Source organism: Malus sylvestris, chromosome 16 (genome assembly GCF_916048215.2).
Source record: "Malus sylvestris chromosome 16, drMalSylv7.2, whole genome shotgun sequence".
NCBI lineage: Eukaryota > Viridiplantae > Streptophyta > Magnoliopsida > Rosales > Rosaceae > Malus > Malus sylvestris.
The window spans coordinates 29,636,470-29,658,758 of record NC_062275.1 but is presented as its reverse complement, the minus strand read 5'-3'; the positions used below and the strand labels follow the sequence as shown (position 1 = coordinate 29,658,758).

Here is a 22,289-nt window from a genome sequence, read left to right as displayed (position 1 = left end):
CGACCTGGGAAGGTTGAAGCATGCTGACCATCACCGTGGGATGACTTAACCATAAGGGTAAATGATGCAAACAGTGAATAATTTCAAGACTAAATGAAACTAATTATACTAATTATTGAAAGAGTGTGCAATCATGGGAAGAAACAACTACATTTATTTAGAGCGTAATAGACAGTAAGACTACAGAACAGTAGTCAAAGTAACTAAAGTACACTGATTACATAACAATGATAAGTTCGTACGTCTAAACAGAAGAGAGTGTCAGAACTGCCGAGATTCCTTGAGTGCCACAAAGAGTATAGCTATCTAGGTCCTAGAGGGGCAAAAAACAAAGTTGAGTGGGTCAGTAAAACAATGCTTATACGAAATCCTTTATTTTCGAATATACTAACCCTTCGCCAAAAACAAATATAGTTTCCTTAAAACATACTACGTAAGTGTGTAAACGAAAAATCAACAGCATTATAATAGTACTATAACCAGAAATATGCCAAGTCATGATTTATCAAATGCCACAATAATATAATCATGTGATAATCAAGTATAGCTAAGTGTTCATCCATCTAGGCTGACACACAAGATTGAACAGATAATTTCTAATATGAACAGGACTGTGTGTAATCAATATGCTCTAGTACTACGATCACGTGAAGGCTGGTGTAGAAGCACGGTCACATACAAGTCGAATTGCCTAATGCAATCTACCCGACAAGACTGGCACCTAACTTGTATCCAATGAGAACGAATGGTGCGATGTGAACATACACTGAAGGACTGGCCCTGGCCCTGGGGCGAGTACTAACATTGGTGCAGCAAGATGAGCATGTACAAATATGCATGAATGTCATGACAGTAATATCTCTACCATATAGCAACATTTATCACAATTATATCGCAGTTATCAATTATTTGGCAATATACGTAAAGTGATGAATTTAGGCAATTCTGGAAACTATAAATACGTATAGATATAAAAATAAACTACCCATTCACAAGTACGTCGCTGGGTCGTAGCCCCCGAGCCTAGCTTGGCCTCGAACGTCCTCGGGATACGTTTCCCATATATGTGAAATAACTAATTTTGAATTAATTAAAGCACATATACGTAAACCTAAATAAAACCCCCATACTTTGCTCAAACCTAGGGTTTAAATATACCATCGTGACATACTCGATGTCACAAACATCCCTATAGTTTTAGAATAAATTAGGGACCCTTCACGCCCCTCCACGCGCCTGCAATGGCACTGCCAGACGCACCCCCACACGCAGGCTAGTGTCGTCAGCTAGCCTGACGCCATCAGCAATATTCCACTAAATGCTAATAGAGATTAACAACATTACCTGATGCCGTCAGGAATATTCCGTCAACTCTGACGGAATATTCCATCACCTTCTCCAATTGTCCTTATTGTCACCGTCGTCCGCCGCTGTCTGCAACTTGATTTTCGTCGGATTTCTGGGAAAATTTCAAATTAACATAACTTCTTCATTGCTCATCCATTTTTAATCCACTTTATATGGATTTGAAGCTAATGAAGCGTATAATGGCGTTATACCCGTTTGGAATCCAAAAAGTGGACGGAGGTGGTCGGAAATCACCTCAAAAGTTTTGGCCAAACTAGAACTTTTCGAAACTCAGTTGTTTCGATGTGGCTTCTTTACCAATGTTTCACTAGGGATCTCGGGGAGTTTAATGGAAGCCTTCAAAAATCCTAAAAGCCCACAACTCGTTCCTAGACACGATGAACTCAAAGCACTGAGTTCGGACTTCACGAGTTCGACGTCGAAACTTATCTATTCCGGGTTTCAGGAACATGGTTGAGTTCGTGAAGATGAGAAGAGTACAATGGTGTGGTTTTTGAGCTCGATTTGTGAGGTTTAGGATTCATTCAAGGGGTTTGTAGAGAGGGAGAGTATACGGGAGAGAGAGAGAGAGAGAGTCTTTTTTTCTCTTTTTCTGATTGGTTGCTGCAAATGGGGAGTGGATGGGATTAGTGGATGACATAAAGGGGAGCACAGGATGGTGTAAATAGAAGGCTAGGGATAGAGTTTTAGATTTTGTACAAAAAGAGGAATCGAAATCTATCTGTAACGGTGTTTCTACACTAATAGTAATTCTCGTACACTCGTAACAATGTGTACAATTTAAATGAGATAACGAGAAATAAAATAAAATTGATATAAATATGTCTAGGTCACTTGCCAATAAGGGCATAACCGTCAATACACATACTCGAAGAGAAATTACATAGCAAAATTAAGGACGGGTTGTCACACAGGGTTTCATTGTAGCTTTCTGTGAAAAATTAATATTTTACATGTAATTTTCATTGATTTTTAATTGTAGCCTATTATATATTTAGCCACTAATCTTAATTATCACAGTTTAATTAAATAAAAGTATATAATACAGTTACAAACCATCTCTTTTTCTTACACTATTTTGGTCATCGTTTCATTTACATATATGTTTCAACTTTGGCTTTTTTTTGTAACATCCCACATCGCCCAGGGGAGTGATCCTTAAATGTATATTCCCATCCTTACCTAAAACGAGGCCTTTTGGGAGCTCACTGGCTTCGGGGTTCCGTAGGAACTCCGAAGTTAAGCGAGAAGGAGGTCAGAACACTCCCATGATGGGTGACCCACTGGGAAGTTGCTCGTGAGTTCCTAAAAACAAAAATCGTGAGGGAATGGTAAGCCCAAAGAGGACAATATCGTGCTACGGTGGTGGAGCAGGCCTGGGAAATGGTCCGCCCTGGGTCGAGATGTGACAAATAGTATAAGAGCCAATCCCTTGCCGGAAGTGTGCCGACGAGGATGTTGGGCCCCTAAGGGGGGTGGATTGTAACATCCTACATTGCCCAGGGGAGTGATCCTTAAATGTATATTCCCATCCCTACCTAGCACGAGGCCTATTGGGAGCTCACTGGCTTCGGGTTCCATAGGAACTCCGAAGTTAAGCGAGAAGGAGGTCAAAGCACTCCCATGATGAGTGACCCACTGGGAAGTTGCTCGTGAGTTCCCAAAAACAAAAACTGTGAGGGAATGGTAAGCCCAAAGCAAACAATATCTTGCTACAGTGGTGGAGCAGGCCCGGGAAGTGGTCCGCCCTGGGCCAGGATGTGACAGTTTTGAACTTTATCACGTCTTTGTTTAATAACAAAAAAAATTCTAGCTCACCTTGTGAAAAGTTTCTTTAGCTAGCTGATATTGTGAAAAATATGGTATCAAGTTTTTTCGTTTATAAAGATCCTAATCTTTAAGCTAGCCCACTCGATGAAAAATTCCTAACTCCACCCTTATTTTCTTGTTTTTTAAAGTGCAAGAAAAATTAATGACATGTCTATTATATTTTAAAACAATAAAACATGTGTTAGAATATCATTTTGCTCACCACCCTAACACCTACTCTAACCCTTGGACTAAAACTTAAATTTTAGGTTCTATATCTACCCTAACTTGCTCCAACCCCTGGCCAAATATGAATTTTAACCTAAAAATCAATTTTAGGGCAAATTTAGCACATGATTCCCCTTGAGTTAGTGGGTTGGCCCACCATATATGTGTACTTTTTGTTTTAAGTTTAATATTTTTAAATTCATTGAATCCAACAACTAAAATCTATTACGATCATATCCAACTGTAATAAAAAGATCGAACGGTCCAAATTTAAATTCGTCTAAATAATTAAAATAAATTCTTTTATGTGTTTCATATTCTTTCATAGTGTTCTACAAGTTTCATAGTGACAGTTAGTGTGACAACCCATCCCAAATCTTACGTTTTTACAAAATTTAAAAGTGTGATTTTATGAAAATGCCCTTAGAGGCGATGGTTTTGACTTCTGTTGACAACGTATAGCGAGGTGTATGAATTAATCCATTAGCGTTTTCCTGAAGTACCCGACATTACGGAACTGTAAACCTGAGAAGTACTTTTGGTTTGATCACTATTTATATATTTTTATATATTTTTCAAATGTATTTATTTTATTTATCATTTAGTGATTTTAAAAAGAGTGGAAAAAGGAGGAAAGAATAAGAGGGAAATAGCAAAGGGAAGAGAGATGGGTTGTTGCCCAATCGCAGGAGAGGAAGAAAGGAACTGACCAACCAAGGAGAAGGGAAAGGAGGGAAAGGAGGGAAGGTGTGAAGGAGGAGGGAAGTCGGGTCTTCTTCTTGACCCGCCCGACCCGGCCAAGCTTCAAGGCCAAATTCGTTCATTTTCCAGCCAATTTCCAATGAATTGTCTTGAACCATTACCTGGAAACACCACCCGAGCCCTCCCTCTTCCACTTCCATCCAAAATTTGAAGGAATTTGGTTGAAGTTTGGTGGAAAAACCACCATAGGTGTTACGGGAAGGATTGCTCGAGATTCACCAAACCTGAAACAATTCATTCAATTACCACTACCAAAACACTCCCCTAGAACCCAGGAACAAAGCCCAAGAAGTGGTGGAGGCGTCGAAGCAAGTTTGGAGGTCGAATCGAATCACACCTAATTCTAGGGTTTCGTACAATTTTAGCAAAATTGGATCCTTTCTAGGCCAAATGGGACTTGGCCACATGTATAAAGTTTACTCTACTATTTGAGATCTTTAATTCTGTAATTTTTGAGAATTTTTAAAAATAGTTGAATTTTTTGGAAAGTCGGGGCGGCCAACCGACACCCGTGGCAGTGCATGCGGTGGCACGTGGCATGTGGGCCAATGATGTTTTATTTAAGTGCTATTATATGCCCTAGGTTCATAATTTGGGCTTAGTTTCATTTCGACACGTGAATAGGTCAAAATATGAATCGACGATCCGATCGTTGGATCGTCACCAAACTTTAAAACATTATAGTGCATAATATTTGATGATCATAGGAACTTACAGATCAGGAATCCGACGTGCGGATCTTCTCGAATTGGATTTGTAAGTTTATAAAATAAATGTTAACCGTCACTTAGTTTTGGGCAATTGACGGAGATCCGACCGTTGGATCGTAATGAAATTTTAGTATGTTATGCTAGAAGTATAATGTGTATCTTTGGAGGTTGCATATTAGGAATCTAAGATGCGGATCTTCCGGATTGAGTTTTGCAGGGTTGTGGACCCAACCGTCGATCGAAGACTTGTGGTCAATGGGTCTCAAACTATTTTAGAACATCCTTGAGGATTTTCTTTATGTGAATTACATATTCTATTCATAAGAGTTCTGATATGTGATTCTATAATTGGTCACAGGCGCCAATCGTTCGAGACGCCTTGATGTGCGTGCTACAGAACCATAGCGTGGACTCTAGGTGAGTGAGTCTTTTCCTTTCCATCGTATATTATATATATATATATATGTGTGTGTGTGTGTGTGTGTGTGTGATTGATAATTCCATAAACGTGTATAATTGATTATGGCTTACGATTATTGTGAATGCTTTGAAATAATTATTGTGAACTACGAATGGCTTGATCCCTGTCTAGGGTACGTAGGCAGTCATGTGCGTTTTAACTTTCTGTTTTGGTGATTAATAGTTAGTACACCGTATTATATAATTGGAAATATTATGAAATGTTTTAATTTTATATTTTATCATGGCATATCCATACGTATATTCCTTGCACATAATTATTGTGAACGCTCTGAAGTGCAAAGGTGAACGCAGGACACACAGGTAAGTTCACGTAAGTTCAGGTAAGTTCAAGTAAGTTCAAGTGAGTATACGGTATTATTTGAATTGATGGGGTTATGATATGACTACATTTACGTTTTAGGCAACTCCGACACTGTCGTACAAGTTGCAATAGTAGGCAACTCCGGCATTGTCGTACAGGTTGCCTATGAGTCGTACTTGTTGTATTTGATGTATTCAAAGCTCATAAACCTGCACCCCGGTGTTAGTGCTCCCACCCGTGGTCAAGGCACAATCTTTCACGTGATGTTCACCTCTTGCACCATACGCTCACCTTGGATCCAAGTTAGGTGCACATGCCTGTCGTACAAACCACTATAGGTGGTTCCGACTCGTAGGTGACCGCGATCACTCACACAGCTTTCACGTGATTGTAGCACTAGAGCGTATACATTCACACCCAGGCCTGTCGTACAGACCAATACAGGTGGTTCCGACTCGTGTGCAGATGTAGTAATGTACAGGTCACTAGAGGTAACTCCAACTTATGTGCTAGCAATGATTGATGAACTATGATTTCAGTCGTACAGGTCACTATAGGTGACTCCGATTTATATGCTAGCCACGATTGATGAGATGTGTGATGAGATATGGATAAGTCGTACAAGTCACTATAGGTGACTCCGACTTATATGCTAGTCACGATTGATGAGATATGTGATGAGATATGGATAAGTCGTACAAGTCATTATAGGTGACTCTGACTTATTAGTTAGCATAAATAATGAAAACATGACGAGCTAGCATACGTGATGAAAATTTGACGAGCTAGCATATGTGATGAATATGTTATGAGCTAGCATATGTGATGAATATGTTATGAGCTAACATGTGTGATGAAATATGTGATGAACTAGTATATGTAATGAGATATGGGTAAGTTGTACAGGTCACCCTAGGTGACTCCGACTTGTGTACTAGTATGAGTTATTAATCGCATGATTATTTGATATTATTGATGAGATGCTGTGTTGTGGTATATTATGATTTTTTTCTGGAAATTATACGGGTGTTGTAGTAAGGGGTTATAATGTTTATATGGTTTCTATTAAAATCTTACTTATAAGGCCACTCACCCTTATCTTGTCTTCACCCTCCAGGTTTTATTAGCTGAGCTTTCTTATCGCCGAAGATTCGTGGCGATTCTTAGTATTGGAGACTATTTCGAGGGTACAATTCTTAATTCACTCTTCTGTACTTGCTTATGCTCTAACGTCACATGTGAAGTGGGTTCATTCCCGCTCACCGGTGCACTCTAGTATTTAGGCACTCTTAGGTTTAAATTTATTCATATTGTTCCACATCATCACACTTTATGGCTACATCACCTTCCAGGTGTCGGCCAGTATAGCTCGATTTGGAGTCCTAGTGGACATTCTGGGTCGGGGTGTGTCAGTTAGTAATTTTAAAATATTTATAGGAATCTAAATATTTTTTGGTTAAAATGTTCATAAAATAAATTAGGATAGTTTACATAATTTTTTTTTTGGGTAAAAACAGTTACTTTAAGAAAAAAAAATATCCTAAATTCATTCTTTAATAATGTTGGGCTAAAAATTTGACCCATATGGGTTGGAGCAAAAAAACCTTTTTGGGGTTAAAAATGTTAGGTTTTAACAAAGGTTGGAGATGGTCTAAACTTTGGTGTATGCTCACCATATACCTAATCATTTGCCACATGTCATTTCACTTAACATTGGTTAATTTTTTTCAAAATTAGAAAAGTAACATTTAATGTGAAAGTTAACTAGAGTTAAGTGAAATGAGACATACCAAATGATTAGGTGTATGGTAAGCATACATTATAGTAATGGTGGTGAGCAAAAATGCTCCACGTAAGTATAGGAGCATTTTTGCTCACTACCCTAAAAATTGGTGTATGCTCACCATACAGATCATTTGTAACGTGTCATTTTACTTAACCTTGGTTAATTTTTTTTTTTAAATAAAAAAGTAACAATTAATGTGAAAATGAACTAAAATTCAGTGAGATGACACATATAAAATGATTATGTGTATGGTGAGCATACCCTATAATTATGGTAGTGAACAAAAATGCTTCCACCTAAGTGTTATCTTTTTTTCTTTTTTTCTTTTTTTATGAAAGCATTTTTGCTTGTATGCATGATACACCTAATCATTTATGTCACAACCCGTCCCAGAAATGTACATTATTTTGTTATCGTTGATGTGAAAATACTAAAATGCCCTTGAGCATTTGTGGCATCGTGGAACTAGGTGTGCTTGGTGTACACTTTGGAACCACACACTCACACCCATACCCTTTTCTTTCTCCTCTCTCCCGTACTCTCTCTCTCTCTCTCTCTTCCCTCTCCTCTGTATGGACAAGGTCGACCCAAGCTAAATCATCACGGATCGAAGAAGAAATTGGAACCATTGTGTTCATAAGGACCATATGAGTACAAAGGTACCCATTTCAGGTAAGAACTCGTTCCATTTCATGTTGAAAACTCAAGCTCCGAGTTGAGCACTATTCATGAACTTTCGAATGGTTGTATTTTAGGACAATCCAAGCTCATAGCAACCTTAGTGAGGTCCCAAGGAAGCTCGGAGTACTTCGTTTGAAGGTTTTGGAAGTCGGGATCATGAGGTTCGAAGGTGGCCGGTTTTGGTGAGATTTTTCCGACGTGTTTTCGAAGGATTTGAGGCTTCAAAGAGGTATAACCTTCTTCCTCTTGAAATTTGTGACATTTGGGTGAAGATTTCGTAGAAAATGGTGCAAAAATGAGAGAGAAATGGGCAGTTGCAGGTCTGCCCAGAATCTGGCGCCGGTGGCACTATTTCGACTTCTGGAGTTTGAAGGTGATGCACATGAGGGTGCGTGATGCCGTGCCCTCCTCGGTGCGTGAGGGCGAGTGAGCTATAAGAAAATTTTTCTAAAAATATCACGATGTTCGTGAGGTTGTGTAGGTCACGTTAGTATATTTAAATACCAAAATTGAGCAATGTATGAGAAGTTATTAGCTAGTTTTGTATATGTGCTTTAAAATAATGTTTTTATAGTTAATTCGCATATAGGTGAGGCTTATCCTGAGGACGAGCATATCCACGGGCGACTCGGGGGTTACAACCCGTTGACATATCAGTGAGCGGGCATTTGTTTTCTGTATATATGTATATACTTGATATATTTCCCATAAATGTGTTTTAAATGAAAGTATGCTTCGAAATAATATGCCAAATGCCTTTATATTCTGAATATGCATTTCATGGTTGCATATATATGTAATTGTGGTGTTGTGGAGGCACAGATAAGTGCAAGTAAGTTATGTTTGGTCTAGGTGAACTACGAACGGCTTGATCCCTGTTTAGGGTACGTAGGTAGTCTAACGAGAGGTTAGGTGCAGCCATTCAATAAATGAGATGAACATGTTGATTGTCTATATGAGATATGATTAAGAAACGATGAGCTCATAAACCTGCATCCCAGGTGATTGCGATTTAGCCAGAGAGAGTTAGCATAGACCTGTATATTATGTCATCTCCCGCACCATATGCTCACATTGGATCCAATTTAGGTGCATAGTCATGTCGTACAGACCACTATAGGTGGTTCCCACTCGTAGGCAACTAACTATTTATCGCACAGCTAGCATGAGGGCGTAGCATTGAGCATAACTACATCACACCCAACCTTGTCGTACAGACCATTTCAGTGGTTCCGACTTATGTTCAGTATATTGCCGTATAGGTCATAGAAATGACTCCGGCTAGATTGAGTTTGAGCTATGAATTCAGCCGTACATACTACCTCAGGGGTTCCGGCTATCATATCATATTTCTATTAATTTATTCTTACCTGAATTGCTTAATCTGTTATGTCTTGGCATGGCTTATATACATGTGAATATGATTCCGTAAAGCATGATTTCATTTAATATATGTTCATATTCGTTTATGTATATATTTGTATCTTGATTCTGGGAAAATTATACATGTTTTACAGCGAGGGGCTAGATATGTTGATAAATGAAATGATTTTGTAAAACATTTGTTTTTGCCCACTCACGTTTTCTGTTTTGCGCCCTTCCAGGTTCTAAGTAAGATTGTTGTTGGTGGCTCGGGATCTTTAGCAGTTCTGACCTATTTGAATAATAGTAGGACATTCCTGGTACTGTGTAACTAGTACTTGTCCTACTAGACTACACCTAAACTTTATGCTCTGATTAGGAGTGTTTAATGTGTAATTCCTATCACCTTCTGTTTAGTAGTGCACACTAGTAATCTGGTTTTTAATTATTCGTATAATTGCTATCTTTATCGCTTCCGCACTATGCACATGGCTACGTCACTTTCACATGACGACCAGCATGCCTTGACCTCGGTCGGGGTGTGTCGGCTTGGTATCTGAGCTTAGGCTTAGCAGTCCTGTATAATTTTGGAATGTTCTAATCCTTGTGATGTCTTATGTCAAAACTATGCCGCCTCGTAGAGAGCCCCATCAACTAGGTAAATCTAGTTTCCCTAATATTGCTCAATTAGGGGAAGCTATAGTTTCTGCCATTCAAACAACATTCCGTAATCCCCATAGGACACCTCTTGAGACAGTCCATAATCTGAAGTTGACTCACTTCATAGGTAATTAAGGTCATAAGGGTGCAAAAAATGGTTGAATCATGTGGAGAAGACCTTCCAGGTAATGCAATGTCAGGGGAATCTTCCTCCTGATAGGTGGGTCGAGACGACTACCTGGTTTTTGGGAGAACAGCCTGCATCCTGGTGGAGCCAGGTGTCTTATGAGATGACCCCAGATGAGATTGTGGACTGGGGAGTGTTTAAGGAACGGTTTCGGAAAAGGTTCATTCCTCCTGCGTATATTGATCTTAAGAAACAGGAGTTTACTCATCTAAGGCAAGGGAAGATGTCTGCTAATGAGTATTACAGGATGTTTACTGATTTTTCGAGATATGATCCGAAGGTTGCTGCTAATCTGGTAGAGATGCTTCGTCGTTTCAGTTTGGGTACTAAGAAGAAATGGCGTTCCATAGCGACATCGACTCACTGTGGCTCTTACCAGGAGTTTTATGAGATTCTACTGAGGATTGAGGCCTTAGAGAACATGCCTAGTGAAAGTGAGGATGAGGAAGGAAAGAATGGGGGCCAAAGACGAGATGACAAAGGAAAAGGGCAAGCCTTTCAGGGACCCCGCAAGACTTAGAACTTTAAGAGGAGTGGTGGCAGTTCCAGATCTTCTAGCAGGGGATTGAGTACTAATATGCAGAAGAGAGGTGGTAGATTCATTGGAGGTCCGAGGTTCCAGAGACAAAGAGATTTTGGTGGTTTAGGTGGATCTGGTGCTCCCTTATGCCGCAGGTGTAATAATCGACATTTTGGGGAATGTAGGAGAGGCAGCAACAGATGTTTTACTTGTGGACAGATGGGTCATAGGGCTACTCAATGCCCTCAGAGTCAGTAGAGACCCCAGCAGCTTTTCTTCCCACCACCTGCATCTACCAAGCACATTTCAGGATCTGGTGGTTATACTCAAACAGGACGAGGAGGTGCCTACCACTACTAGGGCAATGCCGCTCCCTACATCTCAGGACAACAGTAGTATTCTCAAGATCCTTAGTATCAGAGTGGATACCCTCAGTACCAGGGAGGATCTATGTCTTATCAGCCTCATTCAGCCGAATGATCTCAGTGGTATCAAGGGGGACAGCCCCAGCAGGGAGAGATTGCTGCTAGTAGTGCAGGATCTTCGAGGCAATCGGGTCAGCAGAGGCAGGGACGTGGTATTCATGCCAACAAAGGTCGCAGTGGATGACAGCAGAGTCAGGGGCGTATCCACAACATATCACTGCAAGATGCCCATAATAATCCAGATTTAATCATGCGTATGTTAAATATTCTTGGTCATTTTGCTAGAGTGTTGATTGATTGTGGTGCTACACATTCTGTTATTTCTCATACATTTGCTCAAGTGACGCAACCTCATCCTACACCCCTAGGATATAATTTAGAATTTTCTATGCTTAGAAGGGATAGCTATTTTATGGATCGGGTATATCCAGGATGTCCAGTGATAGTAGAGGGTATTATTATGCCGGCTAATCTTATGTCGTTGGATATTATGGATTTTGATGTGATTTTGGGCACTTATTGGTTGCACTATAATCGTGCCAAGATATATTGTTATGGGAAGACAGTCACATTTCATTGTCCTGGATTACCTGAAGTTACATTTGTAGGAAAGCCTCGTGGGGTGAGGCATGGTATTATTTCAGCCATGAAAGCAAAGAGATTGTTGTCAGGGATATTTGGCTCATGTGGTGTTGAACAATGATGCTCCTAGCAGTGTGGAGGATGTTCATGTGGTCAGATATTTTCTGGATGTATTCCCTGAGGATTTTCCTGGATTGCTGCTAGATAAAGAGATGGAGTTTGTTATTGATTTGCTTCCAGGTACGAATCTTATATCCTTGACTCCTTACATAATGGCTCCTGCTGAATTAAGAGAATTGAAAGTGCAATTGCAAGAGTTAGTGGATAAAGGTTTTATTCAGCATAGCACTTTACCTTAGGGAGCTCCAGTTTTATTTGTGAAGAAGAAAGATGGAACTTTGAGGCTGTACATCGATTACAGGCAATTGAATAGGGTAACCATTAAAAACTGTTATCCATTGCCTCATATAGATGATTTATTTGATCAACTCAGAGGTGTCTGCATATTTTCTAAGATTGACTTGAGGTTGGGATACTACCAGTTGAAGATTAAAAATGAAGATGTCCCTAAAACCGAATTCAGGACTCAATATGGTCATTATGAGTTTCTTGTGATGTCATTCGGGTTAACTAATGCACCTGCAGCTTTTACAGATTTGATGAATCGAGTATTTCAGCCATATTTGGACAAGTTTGTTATTGTCTTCATTAACGATATCCTGGTATACTCTAAGTCTAAGGCTGAGCATGCTAGACATCTGAAGTTGGTGTTGAGCAGTTTGAGGGAACACCAACTATATGCTAAGTTTAGCAAATGTGAATTTTGATTGGATCAAGTGGCATTCTTGGGACATGTCTTTTTTTGCTCAAGGCATTCAAGTGGATTCTCAGAAAGTGGCAACTGTGGAGAATTGGGAGCAACCTCGAACCGTCACCGAGGTATGGAGTTTTCTTGGCTTAGCAGGCTATTATAGACGGTTCGTTAAGGATTTTTCAGTGATTGCCTTGCCACTAACGAGGTTGACTCGAAAGGATGTTAAGTTTGAGTGGGATAGTAAATGTGAGCGAAGTTTCCAGCAGCTGAAGTACTATCTCACCCATGCACCTGTTCTAGCACTTCCAGATGATAGCGGTAATTATGAGGTCTATAGTGATGCTTCTCTGAATGGTTTGGGTTGTGTATTGATGCAACATGGTAGAGTAATTGCTTGTGCTTCGAGACAGTTGAAACCTCATGAGAAGAATTACCCTACACATGACTTGGAGTTAACAGCTATCATTTTTGCCTTGAAGATTTGGAGACATTATCTTTATGGTGAGAAATGTAAGATCTTCACAGATCATAAGAGTCTTTAGTATCTATTTACTCAAAGAGATCTTAATCTTCGTCAGCGGAGATGGATTGAGTTACTTAGTGACTATGATTGCACGATTGAGTACCATCCTGGTTGTGCAAATGTAGTGGCTGATGCACTTAGCAGGAAGACTCCAGCCAGACTTAATGCCATCTATGATTGTCATGTTCCTCTTTTAGCAGATTTAAGGTCCATTGGAGTGGAGCTAGGAGTGGAAGATCGAGGAGAAGCCTTGCTTGCTAATTTCCAGGTTAGGCCAGTTTTAATTGATCGTGTGCTTAAGGCCCAGATAATTGATGAGGAGACCCAGGAAATAATTCAAGCAAGGAATCAAGGCAAAAAGAAAGATTTAGAGATTCGAGAAACTGATGGCATGCTTATGCAGGAAAGTAGAATGTATATGCTGAATAATGCAGAATTAAAGAAAGAAATTTTGGATGAAGCACATATTTCGGCATATGTGATGCATCCAGGAGGCACTAAGATGTATCATACCATTAGACCATTTTATTATTGGCCAGGTATGAAAAGAGAAATTGCCGAATATGTGAGCAGGTGTGCCATTTGCCAATAGGTTAAAGCTGAAAGAAAGAAACCGTTTGGGTTGATGCAGCCACTTCCCATTCCGCAGTGGAAATGGGAAAATATTACTATGGATTTTGTATACAAGCTTCCTCGCACACAGAATGGTTATGACGGCATTTGGGTAGTAGTTGATCGGCTTACAAAGTCAGCACATTTTATTCCAGTGAGGGAGAAGTATTCGTTAAGCCGATTAGCTAAGTTATTTATTACACAGATTGTGAAGTACCATGGTGTACCAGTTAATATTATCTCGGATCGGGATCCCAGATTTATTTCTAAGTTCTGGATAGCATTCCAGGAAGCTCTTGGTACGAGATTGCTTTATAGTACGACATATCATCCTCAGACAGATGGACAATCTGAGAGGACCATTCAGACATTAAAGGATATGTTGAGATCTTCAATGCTGCAGTTTAGAGATAGTTGGCATGATTGTTTGGATATGATGGAGTTCTCCTACAACAACAGCTATCATTCAAGCATTGGTATGGCACCATTTGAGGCACTTTATGGGAAATCTTGTCATGCACCTCTATGTTGGTTAGAGGTTGGCGAAAGAGTTTTAGTGGGCCCTGAGATTGTGGATGTGACTACTCAAAATGTTTAGGTAATTAAGTCTAACCTGAAAGCGGCCCAAGATCGACAAAAGAGCTTAGCAGACAAGCATGCCACTGATCGAAAGTATGATGTAGATGATTGGGTATTTCTGAAGCTATCACCCTAGAAAGATGTTGTACGATTTGGAAAGAAAGGAAAGTTGAGTCCTAGGTACATTGGACCATATATGATCACCGAGCGAGTTGGTGAGGTTGCTTACAGGCTTGAGTTGCCTCCAGAGTTATCCAAGGTGCACAATGTATTTCATGTTTCGATGCTTCGACATTATGTTTCAGATCCTTCACATGCGATTCCTCCTCAACCTTTGGAAATTAATCCGGATTTGACTTATGATGAGGAACTAGTGACTCTATTGGATTGGAAGGATAAAGAACTGAGAAACAAGACAGTTTGTCTGGTTAAAGTGTTATGGAGAAATCATTCAGTAGAAGAAGCTACTTGGGAGACAGAAGAGCGGATGAGAGAGATGTATCCACGCTTGTTTTATGATTATTAGTGGATGTATTGGTTGTATGTAATTTCGAGGAGCAAATTTTATAAGTTAGGGAGATTGTCACAACCTGTCCCGGAAATGTACATTATTTTGTTATCATTGATGTGAAAATACTAAAATGCCCTAGAGCGTTTGTGGCATTGTGGGACTAGGTGTGGTTGTGGTTGAGGACCAATGTATTAAGTCCCTACTAATTTGGACCCAATTAGAAGTAAGAAAATTTTTGGTTGTGATTGGTGTACACTTTGGGACCACACACTCACACCCATACCCTTTTCTTTCTCCTCTCTCCCGTACTCTTTCTCTCAGACTCACTCTCTCTCTCTCTTCCCTCTCCTCCGTACGGACAAGGTCGAACCAAGCCAAATCATCACAGATTGAAGAAGAAATTGGTACCATTGTGTTCGTGAGGACCATACGAGTACAAAGGTACCCATTTCAGGTAAGAACTCGTTCAATTTCACGTTGAAAACTCAAGCTCCGAGTTGAGCACTATTCATGAACTTTCGAATGGTTGTATTTTAGGACAATCCAAGCTCATAGCGACCTTAGTGAGGTCCCAAGGAAGTTCGGAGTGCTTCGTTTGAAGGTTTTGGAAGTCAGGATCATGAGGTTCAAAGGTGGCAGATTTTGGTGAGATTTTTCCGACGTGTTTTCTAAGGATTTGAGGCTTCAAAGAGGTATAACCTTCTTCCTCTTGAAATTTGTGACATTTGGGTGAAGATTGCGTAGAAAATGGTGCAAAAACGAGAGAGAAATGGGCAGTTGCAAGTCTGCCCAGAATCTGGCGCCGGGGGCACTATTCCAGCATCTGGAAGTTGAAGGTGATGCGCGTGAGGGTGCGTGATGCCGTGCCCTCCCCGGCGCGTGAGGGCGCATGAGTTATAGGAAATTTTTTCTAAAAATATCACGATGTTCGTGAGGTTGTGTAGGTCACGTTGGTATATTTAAATGCCCAAATTGAGCAATGTATGAGAAGTTATTAGCTAGTTTTGTATATGTGCTTTAAAATAACGTTTTTATAGTTAATTTGCATATAGGTGAGGCTTATCCCGAGGACGAGCGTATCCACGGACAACTCGAGGGTTACGACTCGTCGACATATCAGTGAGCGGACTTTTGTTTTCTATATATATGTATATACTTGATATATTTCCCATAAATGTGTTTTAAATGAAAGTATGCTTTGAAATAATATGCCAAATGCCTTTATATTCTGAATATGCATTTCATGGTTACATATATATGTAATTGTGGTGTTGTGGAGGCACAGGTAAGTGCAGGTAAGTTATGTTTGGTCTAGGTGAACTACGAACGACTTGATCCCTGTTTAGGGTACGTAGGCAGTCTAACGAGAGGTTAGGTGCAGCCATTCAATAAACGAGATGAACATGTTGATTGTCTATATGAGATATGATTAAGAAACGATGAGCTCATAAACCTGCATCCCGGGTGATTGCGATTTAGCCAGAGAGAGTTGGCACAGGCCTGTATATTATGTCATCTCCCGCACCATATGCTCACATTGGATCCAATTTAGGTGCATAGTCTTGTCGTACATACCACTATAGGTGGTTCCAACTCGTAGTTGACTAACTATTTATCGCACAGCTAGCATGAGGGCATAGCATTGAGCATAACTAAATCACACCCAACCTTGTCGTACAGACCATTTCAGTGGTTCCGACTTATGTGCAGTATATTGCCGTATAGGTCATAGAAGTGACTCCGGCTAGATTGAATTTGAGCTATGAATTCAGTCGTACATACTACCTCAAGGGTTTTGGCTATTATATCATATTTCTATGAATTTATTCTTACATGAATTGCTTACTCTATTATGTCTTGGCATGGCTTATATACATGTGAATATGATTACGTAAAGCATGATTTGATTTGATGTATGTTCATATTCGTTTATGTATATATTTGTATCTTGATTTTGGGAAAATTATACATGTTTTACAGTGAGGGGCTAGATATGTTGATAAATGAAATGATTTTGTAAAACATTTGTTTTTGCCCACTCACGTTTTCTGTTTTGCGCCCCTCCAGGTTCTAAGTAAGATTGTTGTTGGTGGCTCAGGATCTTCGGCAATTCTGACCTATTTGAATAATAGTAGGACATTCTTGGTACTGTGTAACTAGTACTTGTCCTACTAGGCTACACCTAAACTTTATGCTCTGATTATGAGTGTTTACTGTGTAACTCCTATCACTTTCTGTTTAGTAATGCACACTAATAATCTGGTTTTTAATTATTCGTATAATTGCTATCTTTACCGCTTCCGCACTGTGCACATGGCTACGTCACTCTTACGTGACAGCCAGCATGCCTTGACCTCGGTCGGGGTGTGTCAATTTATCATGCGTATTTTAACTTAACTATAGTTATTTTTGTTTCAAAATTCAAATAAGTAAATTTAATGTAAAAATTAAGTAGAGTAAATAACAATTACACGTGATAAATAATTATGTATATTATGGGCACTCTTTGAACAATCATGAGCAAAAATGCTCCTTTTTAAATTTTTTATTGGTGACTTGAACAAATTGGGCCCCATTTCTACTTGCTATAAGCCGGTTACCTGTTTTTACCACCTTTCAACTTTCCAGACTTTTACAACCGTTAGATTTGCATCTACGGATCCCAGCCCTCCATTTTCCAGACAATTGAAGAAAAATCCGGCAATAAAACGGCATACTTACATAACTCACAACTAGAGTTAGAAAGTTGATCTCACACAGACAGAACGACCTATTTTAGTTTTAAAGAATGCATGAAAAAAAAAAAAAAAACTCTATATTGTTTCTTCTATCTTGGACCAGAGAGTTCCATGGCATAGGAATCCAAAGAATTCTCATCCTCATCCTCGTCTATCCAAGCGCTGAACATGCTTCCGCGATCGCGTTCATTTCCATCGTGTTTTGAATGAATGCCATCAGTGTGACTGCTGCTTTTGTTACTGTTGTGACTCTGAAAGCGATCCATGCTGGAATTACTTTGATTATGTGATGCTGCCCACTTCTCCGCTAGCCCATCGCCTTCGAGCATCCTCACCACTTCCGACATCTTGGGGCGGTGGGCTGGTAGGTATTGAGTGCACAGGAGAGCCACTTGCAGCATTTCCCCCACCTCAATCCGGTCGTAATTGTTTCCCAGCTCTCTGTCTACCAAAACTTCCACCTTCTTTTCTTGCTGTATTTTCTTCACCTGTGACCAGTCGCATGGATATAAAATGTTCTCATTAGCTCTAAACATTCAACCATTAAGGGCCTTCAAATAGTTGGCTCGAGCAACATTAATAACACTTGTTTCTTTGAATAATAACGACACAGGAAGGTATGAAACTGCTTATCCATCTCTCACTATGTGATTTGGGACACCAAATCGATAAATGTAACTAATAAAAACAAATGAGGAATGCAGAAAACACGTCCATAGCCCATCTAAGTAACAGAAAAACTTACCCACTCAAGAATGGCTCCTTTCTGATTAACTGTTTTCCCAAACTCAAGAGCTCTCATTCCAGTTATGAGCTCTATCAAGAGAATTCCAAATCCAAAAACATCAGTTTTTTCAGATGATTGACCAGTGGAAAGGTATTCAGGTGCAATATGCCCAACAGTGCCACGGACAGCAGTGGTGACATGAGAGTCAGCATGGTCAAGGAGCTTCGCAAGACCAAAATCGCCAACAATAGCCTCACAGTAGTCATCCAGGAGCACATTTGCAGCCTTTACATCCCTGTGTATAATCTTTGGATCGCATTGCTCGTGTAGATACAGAAGACCTCTTGCAGCTCCAATTGCAATCCTCTTCCTTGTGTTCCAATCTAGTGCTGGTTTTCCTGTTGTAAACAGAATAATTTATCAGGACTTCATTAAGGTGGATGGTGGCCTTTGGCTTCATTCTACTAAAGTAAATTTGATGTACAGCCCCTTTTTCAAACAAGAAACATTTTAAGAAGTCTTCAAACAATTTACACAGTATGAATAATCATGAGGCAAATGTAATCATTCTCTCTCAGACCGACTTGGAAATTTCAGATGTCACCAAGTTTTAAATGTATCTACTGTTGACAGTACCATCCACACATAATCCCAACAATCCAATTAATGAACGTATTTAAGGCAAGTGCACTTTGAAAACCCGAGTACACCGGCAACTTATGAAGGAAATCAAAGCAACCAAGGAAAATCTTAAAAAGTAGGTCACAGGGCTTCCAACCTCTGAGCCTGGCGGCTACACTGCCATTAGACATGTAAGGGTACACCAGAAGCCTCTCGCTAAAGGTAGCACAAAATCCAATCAGCCGAAGCAAATTGCGATGCACTGCTAGGCTTATCATCTCCAATTCAGTCCGAAATTGTGATTCCCCAGCTGTTCCTGTGACATCCTTGAGACGTTTCACTGCCACCATAGTCCCATCTGGTAGCTTTCCCTTGTAGACATTGCCAAAACCTCCAGCCCCAAGTATGTGTTTGGAGCTAAAATTGTCTGTTGCAAGTTGAAGTTGTTTGAAAGTAAAGCTTCTGAGGTTGCCCAAGCTCACAATCCCCTCTTCTTGAATGTCTGCAGTAAAGGTAAGAATCCATTTGAAATAAGTTATCTATTTTCATTTTTTACATTGTTGATTAATTAACTGGGATCATATGATGTTACTGACCATTGATGTTCAAAATGGATTGGGTTTTTTGCTTCTTCCTGTGCCAGAGTATTCCAAGCAATAGGACTATGACAAGCACACAACTGAGGCTGAGCCCGAGTGCAATTGCTACAGTCTTGGAGTTATGTTTTCCTTACAAGAGGAAAAAGGGGAACAATTAGAGACAACGACATATATACGCGCACGCGCGAGCACACACATATATACATATGGGTTTTATAGCGTAAAAATGGAAAGTTAAATGGGTTTACCAGGTGATGTTTTGAGAGATAATGAAAGAGGGACGGGAGTAGCTGATCCAGAGCATCCTTCAGTGGAGCTGCTTGCGCAAATTAGCGGATTCCCTACAACACTAGTGTATAAAAATGCAAAACAAATCAGTAAAGCACAAAGAATAAGAATAAAACAAGGACCAGAGAGAGATAGAGAGATAGAAGGCATACTTAAAAGTTCTGGCTGGGAATTTGGGTATTGGACCACTGAGATTGTTATAAGACAAGTCCCTGATGACCCAATTTATAGTAAACACAAGAACAAACACCCATTCATCAGATATTCAGAAATTACTCAACATGTTGCAAACATGTTCCAATTTTCAAGAACCAAAGACGACGTAAAATTAAAGAACAAACAAACAAACAACAAACAAACAAACAAACACAGTAATAATAATACTCACAAGAAAGCAAGGTCGGGGATTTTGGCTAAAGACACGGGAAAAGGCCCAGACAAGCTATTGTTGTTCAGCCTCCTGCTCTCATTACACGACACACGACAAAAACAACAACATTGGAGGTTGCTAATGCTAAACAAGACAACTCCATTTCACTTAACAACAAATTAAGACATGAATTAACACTAATTAATCAAAACTTACAGGTATTGGAGAGTGTTCAAGTGAGCCAGAGAGTCGGGGACAAGACCAGAAAATCGGTTGTTGGAGAGATCCAAGGTTTGAAGCTTGGACAGCGTACCCAGCTCCGAGGGCAGTTTCCCACATATATTGTTGTTCTGCAGCAACCTTCAATTGCCACAGTCAAAAATTAAAATAACAAATAAATAATATTTATATATATGTGTGTGTGTGTGTGTGTGTTCAGAACAGAAGAAAATTAAAATAAAAAGAGAAGAGAAAATGGAAAGAGGTGAATCAAAGAAGTTACACTTGTCGAAGATTAGTGAGATTTGCAATAGCCCCGGACAGAGTTCCAGACAGAGACTGGCTTGGAGCTCCCCTACAAAGTACAAACAAAATCAAATAACACAACCAATAACCCATTAAAATAAATAAAATTAGAAGAAAAAGAGAAATGAATTAGCGAGTTACAGGCCAATGACGAGATTATCAGGGGAGCAGGTGATCATAGCCCAGCTACAAGGGTCCACTGAGTCCTCATCCCAGTTGTTTAACACCCCATGCGGATCATTCAAACCTACCCTTAAGCTTATCAAAGCCTCCACTGCAACCAAGTTTTCAAAACTTTCAAATTAGAAATTAAATTAAATTAAAAACCCCGATCCCAAAACGAAGAAAGTGGGAAGAGGGTGTTTTACCTTCATGGTTGCGAGGCTCATAGGAGAGGCAGAGGGAACAAGAAGAGAGAAAGAAGATCAAGAGCTTGAGAGGAAGCATTATTATATTATGAAGTATTATCAATGGAGGTAGAATTGGAATTTAGAGATGATGATGAACATGATTCTTCAAATTAACAAACACTCTCTTCCCACTCTCTCTCTCTCTCTCTCTCTCTCTCTCTCTCTCTCTCTTCTTTCAGAGTTTTCAGTCTCTCTCTGCCTTTTTCTTTTTCAGTCTTTCACCACCCTTTACCTTTTCCCTCTCTTCTCTCTCACTTTACAAATATTCAGGCCAAAATAAAAGAAAAAGAAACGGAGAGGCTTAGCTCTTTTTCTCCTCCTTTTTTTCTATAAAAAAAAGATAAATAAATAAAATTATGAGAGAGACAGAGAGAGGGGGTGGGGATAAATTACGTGGGCGACAGACAGCAGTTGTCAGGGGAAGGGTGTGAGTGTTGTGTTGTGCAGAAACTGAGATGTGTGTGAGAGAGTGTGGGATTGTACGAGCAGCAGCAAGGAATTGGCAAGCGACTGGACTGGACTGGACTGGAGAGACTGGAGACTGGACTGGACAAGGAGTAGGAGTATAGGACTAGGACTCTGACTGGCTGGCTTATTTTTTGCTTGTTCCAGACAAAAAGCACAGAGATAATGAGACGGGGGTCATCAAAGACCAGATCAAATTACCAAATTTGGAGGTTTGAGATTTGGATTGGTTACTTGCGACAGAGGGTTCAACCGTTCCAGCTCATAATTTATGAAATACTTATGAATTTTGAATTACAGAGGGTTCAACCCAAAAATTGTTGAATGCACCATACATTACAATTTAATATTAAATAACTTATTTATCCTACTATACAATAATAATTTTGACCTTATTAGGTTAAAATAAAAATAAATAAATAAATAAATAATTCTATATACACCCCAAATCACTTTTAATGTATTATTTATTTTCTTCAACTATCAAAACCTCTATGACTGTTCATTGTTGAATAAAACTCTAACCAATGAAACTACAAACATGTTGATTGAGAAAAATTATTTTTGACGAATGAAACACGAAATCGATATCTTGGAAGCTTCACATGAAGTAAGACTTCATCTTATTTATTGTTTTTGTGAT

At 39.6% G+C, this 22,289-nt stretch overlaps 1 protein-coding gene across 1 annotated transcript; it reads right to left on the bottom strand.

Annotated features, from left to right (window-relative positions):
• Window positions 1-17,408: 17,408 nt before the first annotated feature.
• Window positions 17,409-21,792, bottom strand: LOC126607365 (probable LRR receptor-like serine/threonine-protein kinase At2g23950). Its single transcript, XM_050274917.1, has 11 exons — window positions 21,140-21,792; window positions 20,913-21,045; window positions 20,749-20,820; window positions 20,463-20,606; window positions 20,265-20,336; window positions 20,029-20,088; window positions 19,837-19,937; window positions 19,586-19,717; window positions 19,147-19,491; window positions 18,387-18,766; window positions 17,409-18,129 (listed from the first exon to the last, which is right to left on the bottom strand). The coding sequence occupies exons 1-11, from the start codon at window positions 21,216-21,218 to the stop codon at window positions 17,731-17,733; spliced, it is 1,917 nt and encodes a 638-aa protein (XP_050130874.1). The 5' UTR covers window positions 21,219-21,792; the 3' UTR covers window positions 17,409-17,730.
• Window positions 21,793-22,289: the final 497 nt, after the last annotated feature.